Consider the following 19120-nt stretch of genomic DNA (forward strand, 5'->3'; position numbering starts at 1 on the left):
TGATCTCATCATAGTTGTACTTTCAAGGAAAGAATTTTGTAATCCACCAAGGGATAGTGGACAAAGTTCAACTTTCCAAGTTGATTGCAATCACTTTTAGATACGATAGACTGTGATGGTCGTCATTAACTACTAGGTTAAGCAGTTTCCATGCAGAGTCTGACCAAGGGGGGGTTTGACAATGTAGATTCTAACCAAGGGATTTGCATTACAAAGGAAATGCTCAAGGTTACAAGTTTTAACTGCTTGGTTTTCAGTACTCTCTCAATTAGTATTACTAGGATTTTTCGAGTAGGAAGTTTGGTAATGTGCATTTGACTACGGATAAGTGACCACTATGTTCACTCTCCAAGTATGCATCTGGTTTGGTTTTATTTCATTTTTGAATTTGTTTTGATTGATTTTTCCATGTAGGATGTATAAGCTTCAATGCTTTCATCCACTTTGCTTTTTAGAGACATGACAAGGTCACGTAGGAGCAAAGAATTTTGGGAAGTTGTGTCCTGGATACATTTTTGCATTATGCAGTTAAGGACCATGGTAGAGTTTGTTTGACACATGTACAAGAGGAACAACATGGTCTAGGAACTCATGGCATTCGGTTTAGCCAGTGTGGAACAAGGGTTATGAGGTTCCCTCTCACTCATGTCGTTGAGTGTTTACAGTTACCTCCACACACAAGTACATTTCATGCTTCAAGGATGTCATTTTTCCGAATATCCTTAGATGAGACATATTCCACGTGGAGAATATGAGTCTCTGGGACTAACACTAGCACCCGTTATTTCCATTATGTGTAGTGACAGTCCCTAGGTGCTTGTCAAATCCGTTTATTAGACCATTTTGAGCATGTCTTTTGAAGAACGATTTCAGTTGCCAAAACTTGTCGGATACCTAATAAGACTTGTTAAGTTTACAAGTTTTGTTAAACAGCTTTAACAGAGGGTTGTTTATACATATGGTTAAGTTATGTTATGTTCATGGACATGTTGTATTGTTGGCACCTAGATGTGATTAATTTTGACATTATATTATGGTCCAACTAAGCTGCCACGATTTTCATGTAATTGTAGGGGAAAGCAATTAGTTTCTTTTTTATGAGCCACGAGCATAACATTAGCCATAATCATTGGCAAGTATGGTTATGGATATGCAAGTTCATATCTATTTTTGCTAAATGCATGCACACTAGGTGCTATGGGCCCTAGTGTTTAGTAAAAGCTAATTTGGAGCGACATGCACATTCATAATGTTAGTAGCTTCTAAAGCATCAGACACTATATGTGCAATATCTCTATGAAATTAATGGTGGATCTACCAATCACTAGTAGAGGTCATGGCTTGATTTGGATGCTTGTAGATCAATTCATTAAAGTTAACCAAGATGGTTATTCCTATTATTGTTGAGTACTCATCAATTTTCAAGAAATTTCCATCCCTATTTATCAGTCATTCTCGAGGACTGTCTGTAAACGGTGGGGAAAGACACCTCAGTACTGTCAATTATCCAGAGAGGATAGGTAGATTACAAGCGCTAATCTTGCGCCAAAGGATATGCTAAGTGCATACGTTAGCACCAAGCAATCTAGTTGGGAAGGATATCTCTCTAGTTGGAGTTTACTTACCATAAGGAAAAAGCATGTTACAACTACGTTTAGTCCCTTCATGTTTACATCAAATCACCAATTATGGTGGGGTTGTTTATCGATGAAGAATGGTATTAAGTCAAGGACTTATACTTTGCCGATGAGTTATGTCAGCCAGTTACTTTCATGGAAAGTGAAAAGAGGAACTCTTTGAAATACACCTTAGTTGTGATAACTCGTTTAGCTTACTCAAGTGAGCTGTAAATGGATTCTATAAGCTATGTTGGATATAGCTGGTTACACAAAACAATTGCAAAGGGATAATAATGTGGAAAATCAAGTTGCTCTTAATGTCAGGCCAAGGGCCAGAGGCCAGGGGCCGGTCTGAACGGCTCGATATGGCTAGGAGCTGAGGACAAGGGCATATGGTTAAGGGTCCTACTTGCAAGAGCCAAGGGCTACAAGTAGGGAGACTGGGAGGAGATCATTATGCATGTCCACCCCTAGGTCTCACATTGTAAAATTTATATAATTTCTCTGAAATTATCCTTGATTGCTTGATGCCGCCTTGCCCAGCGATACAAACATTGCTTGCTTGATAAGAAGTACAGGAGGGGGGTTGCCAATCGTGGGCACCCTCCCTTCCCCCTTTTTGAAAAAAAATCTAACCCTAAAAGGGTTTGCTCCTTGGGTGGACGCGTGAAAAAACACCACACAAGAAGAGGAGAGATGGCAGCTCACGCTGTAGACAAGCTGGGCTTCATAGTGCCCTCCATGGCCACTGAGAGCGATGCCAGTTGCAATGGGACTATGGGCACCCTCCGTTCATATCGAAGGGGGAATATATGTTTCATAAATTTAATGCATTTTTGGCTAGTCATGGGATAAAACACTAATATATAGTGCCGTATACTCCTTAAAAAAATGGTATTGCTGAAAGAAAAAACAGATCACTTACGAAAATGGCACGATGTATAGTTGATAGTCAAGCTTTACCACAATTGTTTCGGCTTGAGGTTGAAAAGTGTGCTACTTATGTACTTAAAAGGCGTCCTACCAAAGCCTTGTAGTCTATGACTCCTTCTGAAGCATGCCATGATAAGAAGCCATCTATTGATCACATACGCATTTTTGGTTGTTTAGCTCCACAAATGCACCACATAAAATTGGATGATAAGGCTGTCAAATGATTCTTTGTTGGTTATATTCCTAAAAGAAAAGGTTACACATTATACCATCCACAAACAAAATGTATCTTGGTTTCACAAGATATATTTGTGGAAGATTCTGTTCAGCCTTTGTATCATGTACTAGAGACACTATTGTAAGCTCAAAGGTCAATTATGACACTTTGTTGCCTCTTTTTAGTGGTGGAAACTTAAATGTAAGTTCCAAAAAGACAAATGAACAACCTATAGGGGTTTTCAAAAAGGTTACGGATAAGCCTATTACGGATGGAGATGTACATCATGTACTTGATGCAGAAAGGGCTAAGAATGAAAGGGTAAAGTACCAAAATGGCTGGTGCGTGATTGTAAATTGGATGCACCTATGTCTAGTTGTACCCGTTCAGGTTCTCACCATGCATCATATGCGTCAGATTGTTATGCTTTGGCTGCTTCTAGTTTATGTGATGAAGAGGAACCTCTCTCTTTTGATGAGGCATAAAATTCAAAAAATTGAATGGCTGCAATGCAATCAGACTATGATACACTCATAGAGAATGAAACATTTGACTTTATGTGATTTGCCTCCTGACAAAAAGGCTATTGGTTCAGAGTGGATTTACAAGTTGAAATGTAAGCCGGTTTTGAGATTGATTGCTACAAGGTTAGACTTGTTGCAAAAGGTTATGCACAACAGAAAGGCATTGAAGAGATGTTTGCTCCCACTTGTCGAACTATTGTTTGTTTTCTATGTGCAGTGGCATCTCATTTTGGATGGAATGTATATCAAACACTTTCCAAGTGAAGGTTTCCAAGTTCTTAGAAAAAAGTATATTTCGAGCACTGATGTAAGGGCACTGAGGACGACGTCATGCTTGCAAGTAAGCTATATGTCGTGACTTGTCCATACCATTTTATGAGAATACTTCAACAAAGTGTACATTCAATTGATGTCAATATTTGCAACCGATTGTGCACTTTGCATGCAAATGAAGGCTCAAAGGAAAGAGCCCAAGATGCCTTTGAGCCTAGGTGAGAATTGCTTGTTGGCCAGTTGGTTTGCTTGGTCCATTTGGTGTCACAATGTGGGTTTTGAGGTGGGCTAGCATCCATGAAAGTGTGTTAGTGATTGTATTTTGTTTGGGCTACAAACTACAAGACTAATAGCCTCACTGAAAGCTTTGCATGAGTGCATTCCTCTCAAAAATAGATTGTGTGCTAGAGATGAGAATTTGAGGAATGTAATGGGAATTGAGTCCCGGGCCATGCTTGTAAAGTTGTACGTTTTGTGAAGTTGTGGACTCTGGTGTCTCTCCAAGAGGTTGCCACATAAGCCAAGAAAAGTATCTAACCATCTATACTATATATTAAGGAGACCGGTTTTTCAGTGCCACGTGTCGCAATTTCCTTTATCCGGCTATAGTGAGGACAATGCGCACGCAAGGGGGGAGAGAGAAAGAGAGAGAGGCGGCCGAAGGCCGCCGGCCACACTAGTCCATATTAAAGGGCCATTGTATGAAAGCAAGTGCAGGCACATAACCAACAAAGAGCAAGCGAAAAGGGGTCAAGGACCTCATTGTGACAGGTTTGCAACCAACATGATTGGATCCCAACGTTATAACCGACATGTGTGTCCTTAGACTTGCTGTTGGTACCAGCATCCAAAGTTTAGAGGGTGGTTCAAGCACCAGCTAGGCTAATGGCGATTCTCAGAGGTACTGCTTGCCAAGTAAGCATGTGTCTGGCGTCTATATGATGGCCATTTAAAATGGGCAGATGTCGACACAATGAGGAAAAGTATTGTGGTAAGTGGTTTTGTGTTTCAAACATTAAAAATAGATATAAAGCTATAAAAGGGGCCCTCTCCCTCTATCATTGACGACCATACACAGACAAAGCGTAGAGAACGCTTTTTCGCCATAGCCATAAAGCCACCAAGCTCTCCTACCTTCGCAAACCACCATCATCTTTCTCTCTTTCACAGAGAGAGAGAGAGAGAGAGAGAGAGAGAGAGCGTGCGTTTTCTGAAACTCCGAGATCGCTGGTTTCCATCGCTACCTGTTCACGTCATCTGCAGACTGTCGTCCTCTTTCCTGACTTTGCCGCTCTGGCCTTTCCCATGGAAGCAGGTCTGATCCGCCTCGTCTATGTGCAGAAAATTTCTTCTTTTTGTCAATTAATCTTAATATTATGTTTCTGTCGATATAAATGTTGTTTTCTGTGGTTTTGCTCACTGCTGCACGCGTTTCTGTGATTTTTGTGTCTTCCTGCTGCTCATCAGGTTGTTTCTCAGACCTGTCCCTTTGGTCTTTATACTTAGACAAGGGGGCTTGTTAGGACATGGGCTTGCAAGCAACTATCTCTTGGTAGTTTGACTTGTACAGGCTCCAAGTCTGCTTTAAGGAGAAAGGCGAAGCTTTCAGGAGAGGATCTTTTGTGTATGGAAGGTTGGAGACACGAAGAAGCTTCTTTATGTGAGGTATTTGCTTGCAGGAATTCCTCAAGCACAATATCCCGAAGAAGAGAGGGGAGAGAGAATGTTGTGATGCCAATGTTGGCAGCCTTATAGGTCTGGTTACTGATGATTCTCGGATCTGTAGCTGCACAGTGCCCTTTTATCGACTGTAAATATTTATCACAATCTGACCTTTGTTTCTTCATCAAAAATTTGTAAGCTAAGAGATGGCCATCCATTTGGCATGGCGTGCATGAGCAACAAGGCTCCTCTACGCACATGTGTTTTCTTGTTATAAGAGGAACCTTGCAATCTGTAGGAAAGGACAGCCATGGGGTGCTGCCTTGACTTCTGTAATTGTCACATGTATCAAAATTCTCATCTTTGTAATAAACTCCTTTTGGCATCAACTTGCATTTATTGTTGTCTTGTGAGTTCAGGTGTAAATGGATGGGCAAACATAAAGCTGTACATTGTTTCCAAAGGAGATTCACTGATGCAAGAATCTGCACTTCAAGGCCCTGAAAGGAGCTGTTTTGTACCTCAAATGCAAGCAACATTTGAGTGGGAAGGGGTACGATGGAAAGATGGTGTTGGAGGAGTCTTATTGACTTTTTTGTGTTATCTCAACATCTATATGAAATGCTAGGAGTATTTAGCCTTAGGACAGCTTTTATCTTTCAGCGTCAGTGGCACTTTCTTTTTGTCCCACTATCTGATTGCAACCGCTTTAAGTGCACATCACATAGAATTCCTTGCACCCCTAGGACATACACTTGGTTTAGGGGTGTATTGATGAAGCCTCTTTGCTTGTTGAAACAAGCTATCTTATTCAGTGGAGGTCATAAACATCCAAGTCAATTCATCAACTTGTGCAATAATGTCAAACAGAAACAAACATAATTATCTTGCAGAGTGCAAGCAAAGCTAATGGCTTGCTGCTTGGACGAACTTTCAAAGGTTCCTGGTTTTGAGGTCAAAAAATGGTGTTAAAAAGAGGGTTTAGTCGAATACGTGTTGTACAGAACGTTCTTTAAGTGCTTTCCTATGCCAAAGAATCAGGTGGAATAACTCTGATTTTTAAAATTGATCGGAGGTTTAGAGGTTTCACCAATGTAAGTACAAAGGCTGGTAGAAATCACACTTTCAAAGAATTTAGCTAGAAATCATACATGCAAAGCTTTATGGCCAATCAAAAGCTCTGTGCCATCTTCTAAAAGAGATTCTTTCATCTAGGGAGGCGCAAATCATGTGAACTCTAGTCCACTTTGCCTTGGCCTTATCTCCCAAATTGCATGCTGTCTTTCTTGCTAGCCTACATTGTATGATGTGCTAGTCTTGTTGCTTTTGGGGGCATTTGTATCTTCTTCAAGGTCAAAGCAGCGTGCGGAGAAACTGAGTGATTTGAGGAGGAATTTTTGAGCCTGTTACTCTGAAGCATGATTTAATGTGGCCCTACCCCGGGAGGAAGGTGTAGGTCGAGTTAGAGACGACGGGGCCAAGATGGTGAAATGTTCTGTACATGATTCATTTTGCTCTTACCAAATTTTACCATAGATCTAGCATGTTTTGAGAAGGTGTATGTGAAGGATGGTTGGATTAAACATGATGGAGACCGGGTGCGGAGGAAAGAGCGCTTGAGCTTTTGGCAGCTTCAAAGCTCCACACAGCCAGGTTAGAATGGTCACACTTAAAGAATGTTGTTGGATCACTCGGTTGATTCATGAGAGATTAATACAACCAGTCCCGCACCAATCTTCAGCTTAGGTGCGAGTATTGAGGTTGCTGACTAGTCAATCATTACCTGTACAGGTAGAAGGCATGTTGTTTTCTGCAACTTTGAATTCCTTAAGATTGCTCTTATCTCCTAGCTTTGCAGGTCAAAGAGTCACAAGTCCACATGGACTGGACTCTTTTACTTACCTGTTGTGATTGTGGGCTCATTTCGTGGGCATCAACAAGGTATGTGATTGAAATCTCACTGTGCATTGTGTTTGGTATCTTGACTTTTCTCACGTCATCATGCTGAGATTTCTTGAAGACTGTCAAGAGGGTTTGTAGAAATGCAAACCTTTTTCTCTTGAAGTCTCCTTGCTGTCATCTATATGGACGGCAAAGAACTAAACATCTGGAGCTATGTGGGTTTTTGCATCACATATTTTATCAGATACTTTGTGGTTCTTCAGGAGTCTTTTTTGTTGTTGCTATCAAGCTTATTGAAGGCCTTTCGTCTTTGCCCTAAAGGGTTGGAATGGTAAGAGAAGAGTAGCTTCTTCTTTCCAGGGAATGCAGTTAGAAGTGCTTGTGAGATCAAGGCTACGCAAATTTTTTTCCTTGTGACTCCACCTTTTGATGTGAAATGAGATTTTGAGACTTACATATCTGCTTGAATGTGGCATTGTTTTAGATGCTCCAAATCTTAGCAGTTCGTTCTTCACTTGATGGTGGAGAGAGCTTTTGCAGATTGCAGCCTTTGTTTAAGGCTGGGGCCTGGGGAGATTTTTTCCATCAAACAAGATATGGAGTTCATATTTCGGGAGAAAATTGGTTAAATGGTGACATCAAACTCCATTTGTCTTCTTGAATGTGGCTTTAAATGCTGCAACAGGAGGTTGGCTTCCTAGAAGTTGATATCTTTAGTGCTCATAATAAATTACCTATACGTCTTTATATGTCATTCTGATAGGTCTAATACATGAATTATATCTTTACATGTCATTCAGCACAGTTCTAGGTGAGAAAGTTAGAAAGAGCTCCATTTTGTTGGTGCATGCAGCAGCATTCTAAAGAACCTCAGTTCCTTTTTTAGTCTTGCAATTGAGGACTTTGAACTGTGTGATTATTGACTGGCGTTGGGAATTATTGAGGTGATTTACAGCTCTGAAGGGCTGTACATGCTGGAAGGTATTGTTGAGGTTGGAAGTTTCGCCTTTTAGTTGTCAAACAAAATGTAGTGCTTGTTTAGATCAAGAATGGGGTCTCTCTAAGTTGAAAACACTCTTATCAGACAATGGATTTACTAATATGATCTCTGCAGCTGTCTGGTCCTTGTTTTGGAGAGAAACGGTTTGGAACAAGGTGGTCGTTTTTGTGGTGGATTCTGTGTTCACCTATTATGATGCTGCTTGAGTGAAGAAAGTCCCACAAATTACAAATTGGGGTAATCTGTCCAAAGGATTACGGTTGGCCTCACAATAATGTGTCTCGATCGTGTTTGGAAGAATTCTCAGGAGAATCTTGAATTCCACTCAATTGGTCCTTTGTCAGTTCAAGCTAACATTGGATCAAGGTTGGTAAGGATTAGACACTTTCTATGAGAAGGATTCAGGTCCAAAAGGCCACCAGAAATGAAATATTACTTGGTAAAAACCTTGCAAAGGTTTTGGCTAACTAAACTCGTCATTTTTGTCTCCTATTTGTTTGTTTGCAGGTGGCTATCTTAGTTGTAATTAGCTTTGTTACTTTCGCAGTGAGTGCCTTGAGTGCAGTAAACAGGTAAACATAACATTAGTTTTTTATGGTTCAAAGAGTTTACGACTGTGATCTGTAGAAGTAAGTTCCAGAGATCTTGTTTAAGGTCTCTTTTGAATGCCAATACAAGGAGGTGTTGCTTTTTTACCTTGGGCTTGGCAGGGCTGAGGCTTGAAAAGCTTGCAAATTGCTGCCTCATTTTGAGGCAAAATCTGAATGCTTATTTGAATACTTCTGTTTGTGGCCTGTATTAAACTCAAGGGCTGCCTGTCCACCTCAAGAAGGATGCAAATTGGTATGGGGGGCAAAAATGTGCATACAGTAAATGATTCCCAGGCGTAGTGCTATATAGGTCAAATTAATTGGGCTTCTATAAGGAGTGAATGACGGAGTTGCAGTACAGGTGCTAATGGGACTTACATTGTTAAGCATCATTATTGTTGAGGGTGAGGCATGGTGGTGTACGAGGTTGTGAATTTTCGAGGTGCTAGCAATTGTTGCTGTTTTGTATCCAATTCAGTGTGCCGTTTTTAACTTTAAGCTTAAGCCTTAAGTAGATTCATTAGGAACAGACGAAAGGCTTTTACTTGCATTCTAAGAATGTAGTATTTAGTTGCGGTTGCGGTGGAGGTTGCTTGGTTCTATACCAGCTTGATAATTAAAGTGCAATTGCACATTTATGACGTAACCATAGTGACATGTTCCTTCTAGGGCATGGTTTTTATACCATTTGTTTTGCAATTAGCACTAGGTGACAAGGAGTTTGATCAAATTTATCAGCATCATTATATCTCTTACAATTGGCGAAGCTATAACATTCCATGAGCAAGCAGTCTTCACGATAGCTGAAATTTGATCCTCGACAACAGGAATCATTACATTTGAAAGGACTTGAATGGGGAGGAACTGGATTGGCCATTAGGCTAGTCTTTTATGGAGGTATCTTAGTTTATTTTTGTTTGTCAATACTAATATTTGTAATTAATGAAACATAAGAAATTAGTTTTGAAACACGAGAAGTAAGTTTTACCATCCTGCCGGCTTACATTCCCCACTCGTATGTTAGGGGTATGTCCCGTCCTCTCTGCAGAGCTGCAGCAGGATCAGTACAGAGGTGACAGCAGCTTGTGCTATGCCTGCCGTTTGCACGTCAACAACATACTTATGCATGGACCATGGTAGTCATGCCCTTTGTGTTGGGTCTTTCTGCAGTTTTTCAGCCTACATGGATACTTCCCCCCCCTCTTATCTTTTCTTAAAGCATGAATCGATGTATGTTGACCACCTAACAATCACCGATAGGCGTGCTGTGTAATCCAGAATCTCAGTTTGCCGACCTTTGTGTAAATGTATGCTTGCATGAATCGAGCACTTATGTATGTTGACCACCTAACAATCACCGATAGGCGTGCTGTGTAATCCAGAATCTCAGTTTGCAGACCTTTGTGTAAATCTATGCTTGCATGTGTGTGTGGCTATTATCATTGACGTTGATTGCTCTTTTCTGTTGTCATTTGGGCTCCTTCTTTTGATAATGTTTTCCTTCTTTATCAATAAAAAGTGATGGTACACGTAGTGTTCTGTTGTGTCTTCCATGGGTTCCTTTAAGTGGGTCTTTTTTTTTGATAGTGTTTTCCCTTGTCTCTTATGCGTTTCTTCTTTCATTTTTTGAGTGGGTTTGAGCTTGTTTGTTTGATAATGTTTTCCCTTCTTCCTTGCGTAGCTTCTTTCTTTGCTGCTGCTTTTTAAGTTTGGAAGTGCAGACAAGATGTACAAAAAAATCGTTTCAAAATTTGTAAAAACAGTCTTATCACTTGTCGTCGCATTCCGTACTAAATCACTTATTTCTTTGCTAATACTAGAGTTATGGAGTATAAGCAGTACTTAGCTTCTGAACAGTGCGTCTTAAGGATTGGCCTGAGTGAAACTATTAATTGGCAGCTGTTGGGATCTATTTCCAGCAGAGAAGGTTGCGTGCTAGTAGAGAATTAAATCATGCCCTTTCAAATCCAGAGTTTGGACCTTCAAGGCTGAGATCAAGCAAGCTGCTTGTGCTCCGAGCGAGAATGGAAATTTTAAGAATAAATTTTTCCTCAGGTTTTTGCCTGGATGTTGAAGGCGAAAATGTAGCCCAGATTTGATGTGCTGTATTGTGCTAAATAAATATGCTCTTTAGGTTCTGTACGAGATAGTATGTTTTATTTGCACGACCAGTCTTGTTGCTTTTCATGCTGGATTGTAATGACGCTGGTCTAAACAATGCTTCACAGGTGGACAATCATTCAGTTTTGGTGGCCATAGCGGTCAGATTATTGGTTCTGAAGACAGAGAGGTTTGGATTGGTTCGGGTTCATTTAGTGATCCTCTTAGATCTTCCTCATCAACAATGATGCCGACATCACAAAGACGAAAACGTCAGAATTGTGGAAGCTCTACTCAAGGACATCATAGTATAGCTCATGACGGTACTGGGCAGTTAGGTCTTGGTGCCATGGTGGCTGAAGAAAGTCCTAGCCATTTAGGGCCAGTTTTTGCTGGAGCTCCTAGAGTGATGAACCACGGTGGTAGACTTAACTCTCGAAGCCTTCAATTTAATGGTTTTGAACCTGGAAACAGCACTACTGCCAGGTTTCCTTACAATGATGGAGCTGCTGCAGATGGCGGCTGGAATGCACTGCCGCCAGGTTTAACATTGGGACCTCCAGTGAGTAATTCTGTGGGGATAGCAGCCAATAGTTCGTATACTTATGCTGTCGATCAAAGCCGGAATTCTTACAAAAGGAAGAGCTCTATGGATACTTATCCTGGTTCATCAACACATGCAACTTCATCTGGTGTGGGGGAAAACAGTTTTCTTAGATTCACACAGGGTCCTGGGGCTCGTCGGCCTGATATATCTTTGAGTCGCGAATCCGGAGTAAGAAGAGATGGCCAAGGTGCATACTATTCCGTCAGAACAAATGCATTGCCTGTCAATCGGTATGATGGACTAACTGCCACGATGACACAGGACAATCATTATTGTCCTTCAATCATATTGAACGAAAGGGATCCTAGAAGAATGGTGTCAAGGAGCGATGCTATAAATGGGTTATCTGCTACTGTCGCGTGGCGCAGAAACAGCACACTGTTAGAAGAAGGCAGCAATCAATCAGGCCTCTTTGAGACAATGAGGAACTTCAACCCTTCGATGGAGGGAAATCATTTAAGACGAGGGGAGGCTTCAGAGATGATGGACGTTGTGTCCATTGACACCAGGTCCCATCAACCCTCGAGCAGAGCATTGAGACCTGCCCAGTTTCGAGAGTTTCCTTCACAGCCTCCTCATGTGTCTCACCACCTAGCACCTAACCCATACGCTTATGTGGGCACAATTAACATACATGCCCCTTCATACCCTGCAGCCCAATCATCAAGTAGATTTAACAACATTTATAATCAGGTAGTGCTTCCTCCTCCTGGAGTAGCAACCACCATCAGTGGATTGACATCTGGACCTCAGGCTGCTTTTGGAGACTTGCCTTCTGCAAGTGTACATGGACAATTCTTACCAAGATACAATGATAATACCAATAGAGCATCATTTCTGCGTCAGGCCTCTCTTAGAGGGTCGCGAGTCCTACCGCCAGATGGAGTGACTCGTCATCGATTTTCTGCATCTCATCATGTAAGTTGTGAAGTATCAAACATACGTATGGGTGTGTGAATGCCCCGTGGGCTGGATTCCAAGGGCATCTAACAACTACATACTTTTATCCTCGTATGACATTTGTTTTAAATCTTTGTTTTGCAGGAATTGTCAAATCAAGCACTTGCCTATGAATGGGCTGACGCTTATGACCAGCACAGTGACATGCGGCTGGATGTCGATAACATGTCGTATGAGGTACTAACGTGTTATGTTAGTGATCCCTTGTTTGTTGAGTGCTCTTTAGCTTGGTTTATTTCTAACGTTCTACTGGTTTCCTTCACAGGAACTTCTTGCTTTGGAAGAAAGAATAGGAAATGTGAACACAGGACTTAATGAAGATGAAGTGAAAAAGTGTTTGAAGGTCAGTATGCATTCGTGCTCTGATGTGGCGGTGATGGTCAATTCTCAGGAGTGCGACTCAAAATGCAGTGTATGCCAGGTTAGTCATATAGCGTATGAGGAAAAGGCAGAGAGAATTGTTTGCTTATCTTTTTACCTCAAGCTGAACTCTTTGCATGCAGGAGGAGTATATGGAAGGGGATGAGCTGGGGGAGCTACAGTGTGGACATGGTTACCACACCGATTGCATCAAGCAGTGGTTACTTGTGAAAAATCAATGCCCCATTTGCAAAGCTGCAGCCAGTTGAGTTGCCCATGTACAAAGAACTCGTTGTCTTTCTTGTCAACAATCTAAATTGTATATATTGTAATTAAACTCTCTTGTATCTGCAAGAGGGAAACTGGCCATTGTTTCACCTTCTTAAATGTCTGAAATTTCTTTGTCCATTTTGGACCCTCGAGTGACGATTTCTGTGAATTTATAGTAGCAATCCATAGTTTTCGTGAGGAATCTGGGTATTGTGTGTGCGTGTGAGCTTGTGACCTTTGTTGTATTTTATAACCAAGTCACGAAATCCAATTATGGTTTTTCAAGTCCTGGCTTTAATGCTCACTGTGTTGATACCTATTTGATGCATGCTTATCACTGACCCATGTGGTCACTCGAGGGTCGGCGGTAGGTAGTTGTGGCCAAACCCAAGACTACATAAAGCAATGCATGGACATACACCTCTTGAGCTCTCAATGCATACAAACAAACAACATTAAACTCTGCTGGCCTCGTATTCTTCTCATGCATACGCATGTAAAACACATGCAGCATTTTCACTGCTGCTTTCTCTGTATCATCTCACACGTGCACATACAAACCTAATGCTGCAAACTGAGGAATGGACTCCAGGATGCACACCAAGATGTCGTTGAAAGGGAGCTTTTGGTAATAGGTGTCTTATCGGAACTTACCTATAACTTTTTGGTGTTTCTTGATAATGTTTGAAATGAAATATACCAAGTCAATCTAAATACACAGTGGATGGAAAGGAGAACTTAGTCATCAAGAAGTTTTTCTTATTCAACGTGTAACCTAAATTTGGCTGTTGCTCCATGAGGTCACTTTGTCTTTTGCTGGCCAATACACGTGAACATAGGGTTGCTTTGGTTGCTAATGGCAGTAAGTGCTGCCTGTACAAACATAAGTGCATGGTTACATGTTGAATAAACATGCTGTCCTGACTGTCAATTTAGGAGTTAATACTCTCGGACATACAGAATTTATCATTTGATTGCATGAGTCTCCAAAGAATTGATCCAACGGTAAGGCTTTGGTTTCTTACCCTATAGGTTGTGGGTTTGAATCCCCCGTTGGGTTCCCTCTAGAGGGACATTTTGTGCTCACCTGGTGTTAGGGCTCTTGCCATTGAAAGCTCGAGTGCATCCTCCTCCTCGGGTGGGTCCTTTGAATGAGTTATCTCCGTTGGTTCCTAGTACATGTGGTGCATCAATTAGGTGGCCATGGTGATGATGCCTATGCGTAGCTCTCGCCTGATGGTATGTGGCCCTTGCCCAAACCTGTTTCATGGCTAATATTTGGAAGGCATAAGCACCTCCCCCTATGGGCCCTCTGATGTGTTAAAAAAGAAGTCTGCATGTGTGACATGAATAACTAGTTTTGACACCTATAACATGTGTGTAAACATAGCCAGTTCTAACGGAAGTCTAAGCTATATTTTGCACATAATTGCCAAGATTAAGGGGCAAGAATCATTTCCATAGACCATTACCTCTTCGTTTCTAAATCAAACTTTTTGCTTCATAGTATCAATTAAAGGAGTCTGTTGTTTTGTGTTGGATCTATCTTTACATATGCAAATTTTGTATAGAGAAGATGATGGTGTGGTGGCCTCATACGAACACACATTGTTTTGAGAGGTAGAGGTCGGGGCTCTAAAAGAAATTAAGGATGATGACGCATGCAAAATCTTGAGTTTTCTCCGGAGGAAAAGGAAAATGAATGGTTAGAGAGATCTAATGATGGAGTGGTTACAAGTAGCTTTTAGAAGATGAGAGGATCTATTGGGAACTCTGTTGTTGAAAAGTGAAGTTGACAGAGCCGGAGCCAGAGAGGACGCAGAGGCCTTGGCAGTTGAAAGTATTGTGGGGGAGAATCAAATAACACATGGGCTCTTGAAGAGGGATGGTTTTAAGAAGTCGTTGCATCCCAGCTTAAAACAGAAGGTGAAAGTAAAAGCATTTTACCTAAGCTGTGAAGATTCCAAGGGAACAATGGAAGAATAACATTATGAACAATGGAAAAGTAAGATTAGAAAAATAGAGATAGAAAGAAGGATGTTAAGACAATGTTCCTATCTGCCTATATATGTATAGCCTAGTACAACTAAGAGCCTAATGGCTAGGAGCCTATGAGAATATGGGGGCATTAATAGCCTGTATACGGGGTTGGTTGGGTAGAGTTCAAGGGCGCTTTTGCAAGACCGCGGTCATGGTTAGTGGTCTTCTTCCCTTGAGTGACATTATAGTCTTCTTCGAGCCTCCATTGGATAGCCCTTGGAGATGTATCTCAATATTCAGTGCTTGAGTGGAGGAGAGGGTAGTATTGACCACCCCCAAATTAAAAGAGGGTTGCCTACAAAAAGGGTCGCCCGCCTTTTCCCATCAGTTCGCAGCATAGGCCGAATTGGTATGTACAAATTTGCTGACCGACCATTATTGGTTAATGCTCTATCTCGGCGTGCTTGAGGAATTTGTTTCTTTTGTGGTATTTTATTGACTTGTCACAATAATATCACAAATTTTGTGTAGGGATTGCATGAAATGCTATTAAGGCTACAAAGCTCGTAAGGCAATCTCTTGCAAGCATGTAAAGTCAATTTAAACTTTATAGAGTAAAAATTTGGTTTCTTGTGCAAGAATGGAGAGGGAGAGCAGCATGACAATTTCTTCCTGCCAAGGCTTATTTTGAAAAGCAACCTTTTGATTGCTTCAGATGTGTATTCTATAGGCCTATCATGATATTTGATGTGTTGCAATGCAGCACTAGAGGGCAAACCCATATGTTGTTTTCTCCATAGTATTCAACACAGTACGCTTTTTAAGCCCACACAAGATCAATCCTCACATTAAATAGGGGTTGGATGTAACATGTCTTGGATATCTGTTGTCAAGGAGCATAAAACTTGCCACCATCAGTGTTTGGGAAAAATCATTTCCAAACCTTACAACCTTGGGTTTTCCAAAAGAAAAATTTGAAAAATCGAGCTATTTTTTTAAATTTTTACACTTTTTTTTTTGGTCAAAATATACCGGGACTATTCCTTTTCCTCTTGCTCTCAAGCGGCATTTTTGAATTTCAAAGCGGCACAAATGTAAGTTGAGACACAATTTTCCCGAATAGTTGTCGCTCATTTCCCAGTCGAAGCAATTATGTCCAACATTTTTGGATGCTGACTTCCTACATGCAAAGACATTACGGGTAGCTCCTTGGATGGTACCATTGGGAGTTAATGAGATGTACATTCATACTTTTTGGTGTGTACAAGACATCAACACAAAGTGAGTGGGGTGTTGATGATGCATATATTTTATACTCTTATCACTAGACATTAGTTATGTTTAGCTTTACACCAGTGTTGGCAACTCAAAATTGATCCTACCATCAAATATGGAATGGTGGCATTGTTCTTTGATCCTTTCAAATAAGATCCAATCATCTCTTAGAGGTTACTGCATAGGTTGGTGTTATGTCGGCTCCAAGTTTTGAATCTCTGCAAGGTTTAGGATAGGATTATGTGGGTGGAAATCTCTCTCCATGTGGCTGGGTGTTTGAGGTATGCTATAGCCATTTCCTTCTACATAACCTAGCCAAGTTTATTCTTTGTACATTTGGTCCAAAGCTTCCCAAAGAGTTTCACACAGTACAATGGGGAAATATTATATAGGGGTATTTTTTTGTTCAAATCTCTATGTTCAAGATGAGGAGGCTTGGTATCTGCTTATTGAGTCAACCCATTTTTTGCTCAGATGGTTTCACATGAGACATTTTGCAAGATAATCTTCGTACTTTGGATTGTAAATATCAAACCTCAATGACTGGATTTAGTTGCTACCAATACATTAAGAGATTATATTATGACTCACTTGACCTATAGGGATGTCCTTATAGCAGTGTGAAAAATTGCATGGTTTGCCATGGATTGTTCACAATCATGGCTAACCATGGGACTTCTAATCAATGATTTATGCATTTTGGTGGTATGGGACACCAGGATTGTATGAAGTACTTGGACTTCACAACAAGTAATGTAATTTTGTTGGTATGGGATGCCAAGATTATATAATCTGCTTGAATTTTACATTACTTAATTTTGTAGTTTTGGTGGTATGGGATGTCAATAGTGTGTGAGTTATTTGAATGGGAGTGGACTTTTGTCAATATAGTCCTTGTTTGTTGCCTTTTTGGTGATATGGGGCATCGAATTTGTTTCAGAAAAGGTTTTTTTTCCAGATTTTCCAATTGCCTTTATAAAGTCATATGCTATGTTATAACTGCAATATAGATTGTGCCTTTTGTTTGGATCTTACTATCAACATACGGTACTACTTGGAAAGGCATATTTGATGTGCCCCTCCTTACAAATGTCTATATAAGGTGATGTAATGTGTGGTGAGAGAGTAATTACTTGGTTATGATTTATACAGCATGTGATCAAGATTTAGTCAAGTGGATAGATAGAATTGAGGAAGGTTTTCACAGTAGTATTCTTAGGAAGAATATTCCTTTTCTTTCGAATTTTTTTGGAAATGAATATGCTTCAACAACAAGATGGAAGAAGGTGACAAGGAAAGAGGTAGAAAAGGGTCTTAGTGATGCTTTCGAGAGTTTAAAAAGAGAAGGACTATGACTATGATACATCCACTTGCATGGATGATGAGGGCTACGATCAAAACATCATGAATTGTAACACTTACTTGTTTGGGGCTAGATTAAGCAATGAAAGGCCTTTTTGTGACAATCCCCACCTTTCATATGATCTAGAAGCAAACAAACAAGAAGAAAATTTCAAATAGGCCCAAAGAGAAAATGATTATGCTTGTTCAAGATTTGACTAAGGAAGAAAGAGATTGTCTTAGGAAAAAGATGATTATACCCAAGGCTCTTTGCAAAGGAATACTATCATATATGAGGGACACCAAATGTGGTGCAGGAGATAAAGATGATGGTTTGGAACCTTACAAAGAAAGGCAACTGAGATAAACACAATTTCTAGATATTTCATACATACTATTGGGTGAGTTTTGATGCTAGAGTTTTTTTGCCTACTATTGAGCAGGGATGTTGGGATGCTAAGGATGCGCACACTCATGCATTGACTGCACTTTTTTTTCAACATTCCATCACTCCCTACAAGAGGCTAGCTTCTTTTGACACAAACTTGACAAACGTTGCTTGACTGCATAAGGAGCTAGAGTCCAAGGTTATGCAATAGGAGGATGATATGGATGTATCTCTATCGGGATCAAATATCTTAATGGTCAGTTAATTTCCATTGGTCAGATTATTCTTGAGAGTACTTTTATGTAGACAGTTCTTGATGCTTTGCTAGATTCTTATTGGACTTTTTCCTCCATCTTTAGGCTTGTGAAAAAGGGTATAGATGATGTGAAATTTGATGTTTTTATCTCTGTATTCTTGCAAGAGTCCCAATATAGAAGAAACAGGGCTACACATCTTTTTTTTTTGGACAAGAATTTGTGGCTGCAGAACAAAAGAAGAATGATGTTGTTGCCACTTTCAATGCTTCTATAGGTAGCAGCCGTAGCCCCACATCTGCTCCTTCATCAAACAACAATATGTTTGAGAACTCTTGTGATAAAGAAAAAACAAGTTGAAATGTAATTACTATAAGAAAAATGATCATCTCATTAAGCAATGCCCTAAGCTTAAGGCTACACAAGCTAAAAAGAAAGACGCAAATGTAGGCATTGCAGATGCTTCTTCCAATGCAATGTAGGTTCACAACAAATGTTGTGTGTAGGATATAGAATGGGATTTTAGTGTGCATGTCATTATGAACCATCTATTCATGATGCATGTATTTCAAATATATTGGATCATGTGTGGTAGTTTGGCAGTGGTGCAACTAAGCACATTACGTCTCCTCTCAAGATATATTCCATTTTTCCTAAGACTATCCCTAATGAAAATCCTATCACGTGTCCCAACACTACCACTTATCCAGTTCAAGGAATTGGAAACATTTTTCTTACTACAATAAGTGGCAGCTCTTTCACACTTTTGAATGATTTGCATGTACCTATGACAAAGAAGGATCCACTTGCAGAAGTTGGTCTTGTAGTCAAGTTTGTGGATGACTGTGGATAATCTTAGTTTTGG

The 19120-nt window shown here is 40.4% G+C and overlaps 1 protein-coding gene and 1 long non-coding RNA gene across 2 annotated transcripts; both read left to right on the plus strand.

Annotated features, from left to right (window-relative positions):
- Window positions 1-4595: 4595 nt before the first annotated feature.
- LOC147453253 (uncharacterized) lies at window positions 4596-8243 on the plus strand. The gene is made up of 2 exons (XR_015188957.1): window positions 4596-4881; window positions 5648-8243. It is a non-coding gene; the product is annotated as an uncharacterized LOC147453253 (long non-coding RNA).
- Window positions 5677-13169, plus strand: LOC147453254 (uncharacterized). The gene is made up of 6 exons (XM_086518693.1): window positions 5677-9617; window positions 9745-9856; window positions 10949-12345; window positions 12472-12564; window positions 12653-12808; window positions 12891-13169. Exons 1-6 carry the CDS (start codon window positions 9612-9614, stop codon window positions 13014-13016), a joined length of 1890 nt encoding a protein of 629 aa, XP_086374819.1. The 5' UTR covers window positions 5677-9611; the 3' UTR covers window positions 13017-13169.
- The last annotated feature ends 5951 nt before the right edge of the window (window positions 13170-19120 follow it).

This window comes from Adiantum capillus-veneris, chromosome 8, assembly GCF_014529385.1.
Source record: "Adiantum capillus-veneris isolate H3 chromosome 8, ASM1452938v2, whole genome shotgun sequence".
Taxonomy (NCBI): domain Eukaryota; kingdom Viridiplantae; phylum Streptophyta; class Polypodiopsida; order Polypodiales; family Pteridaceae; genus Adiantum; species Adiantum capillus-veneris.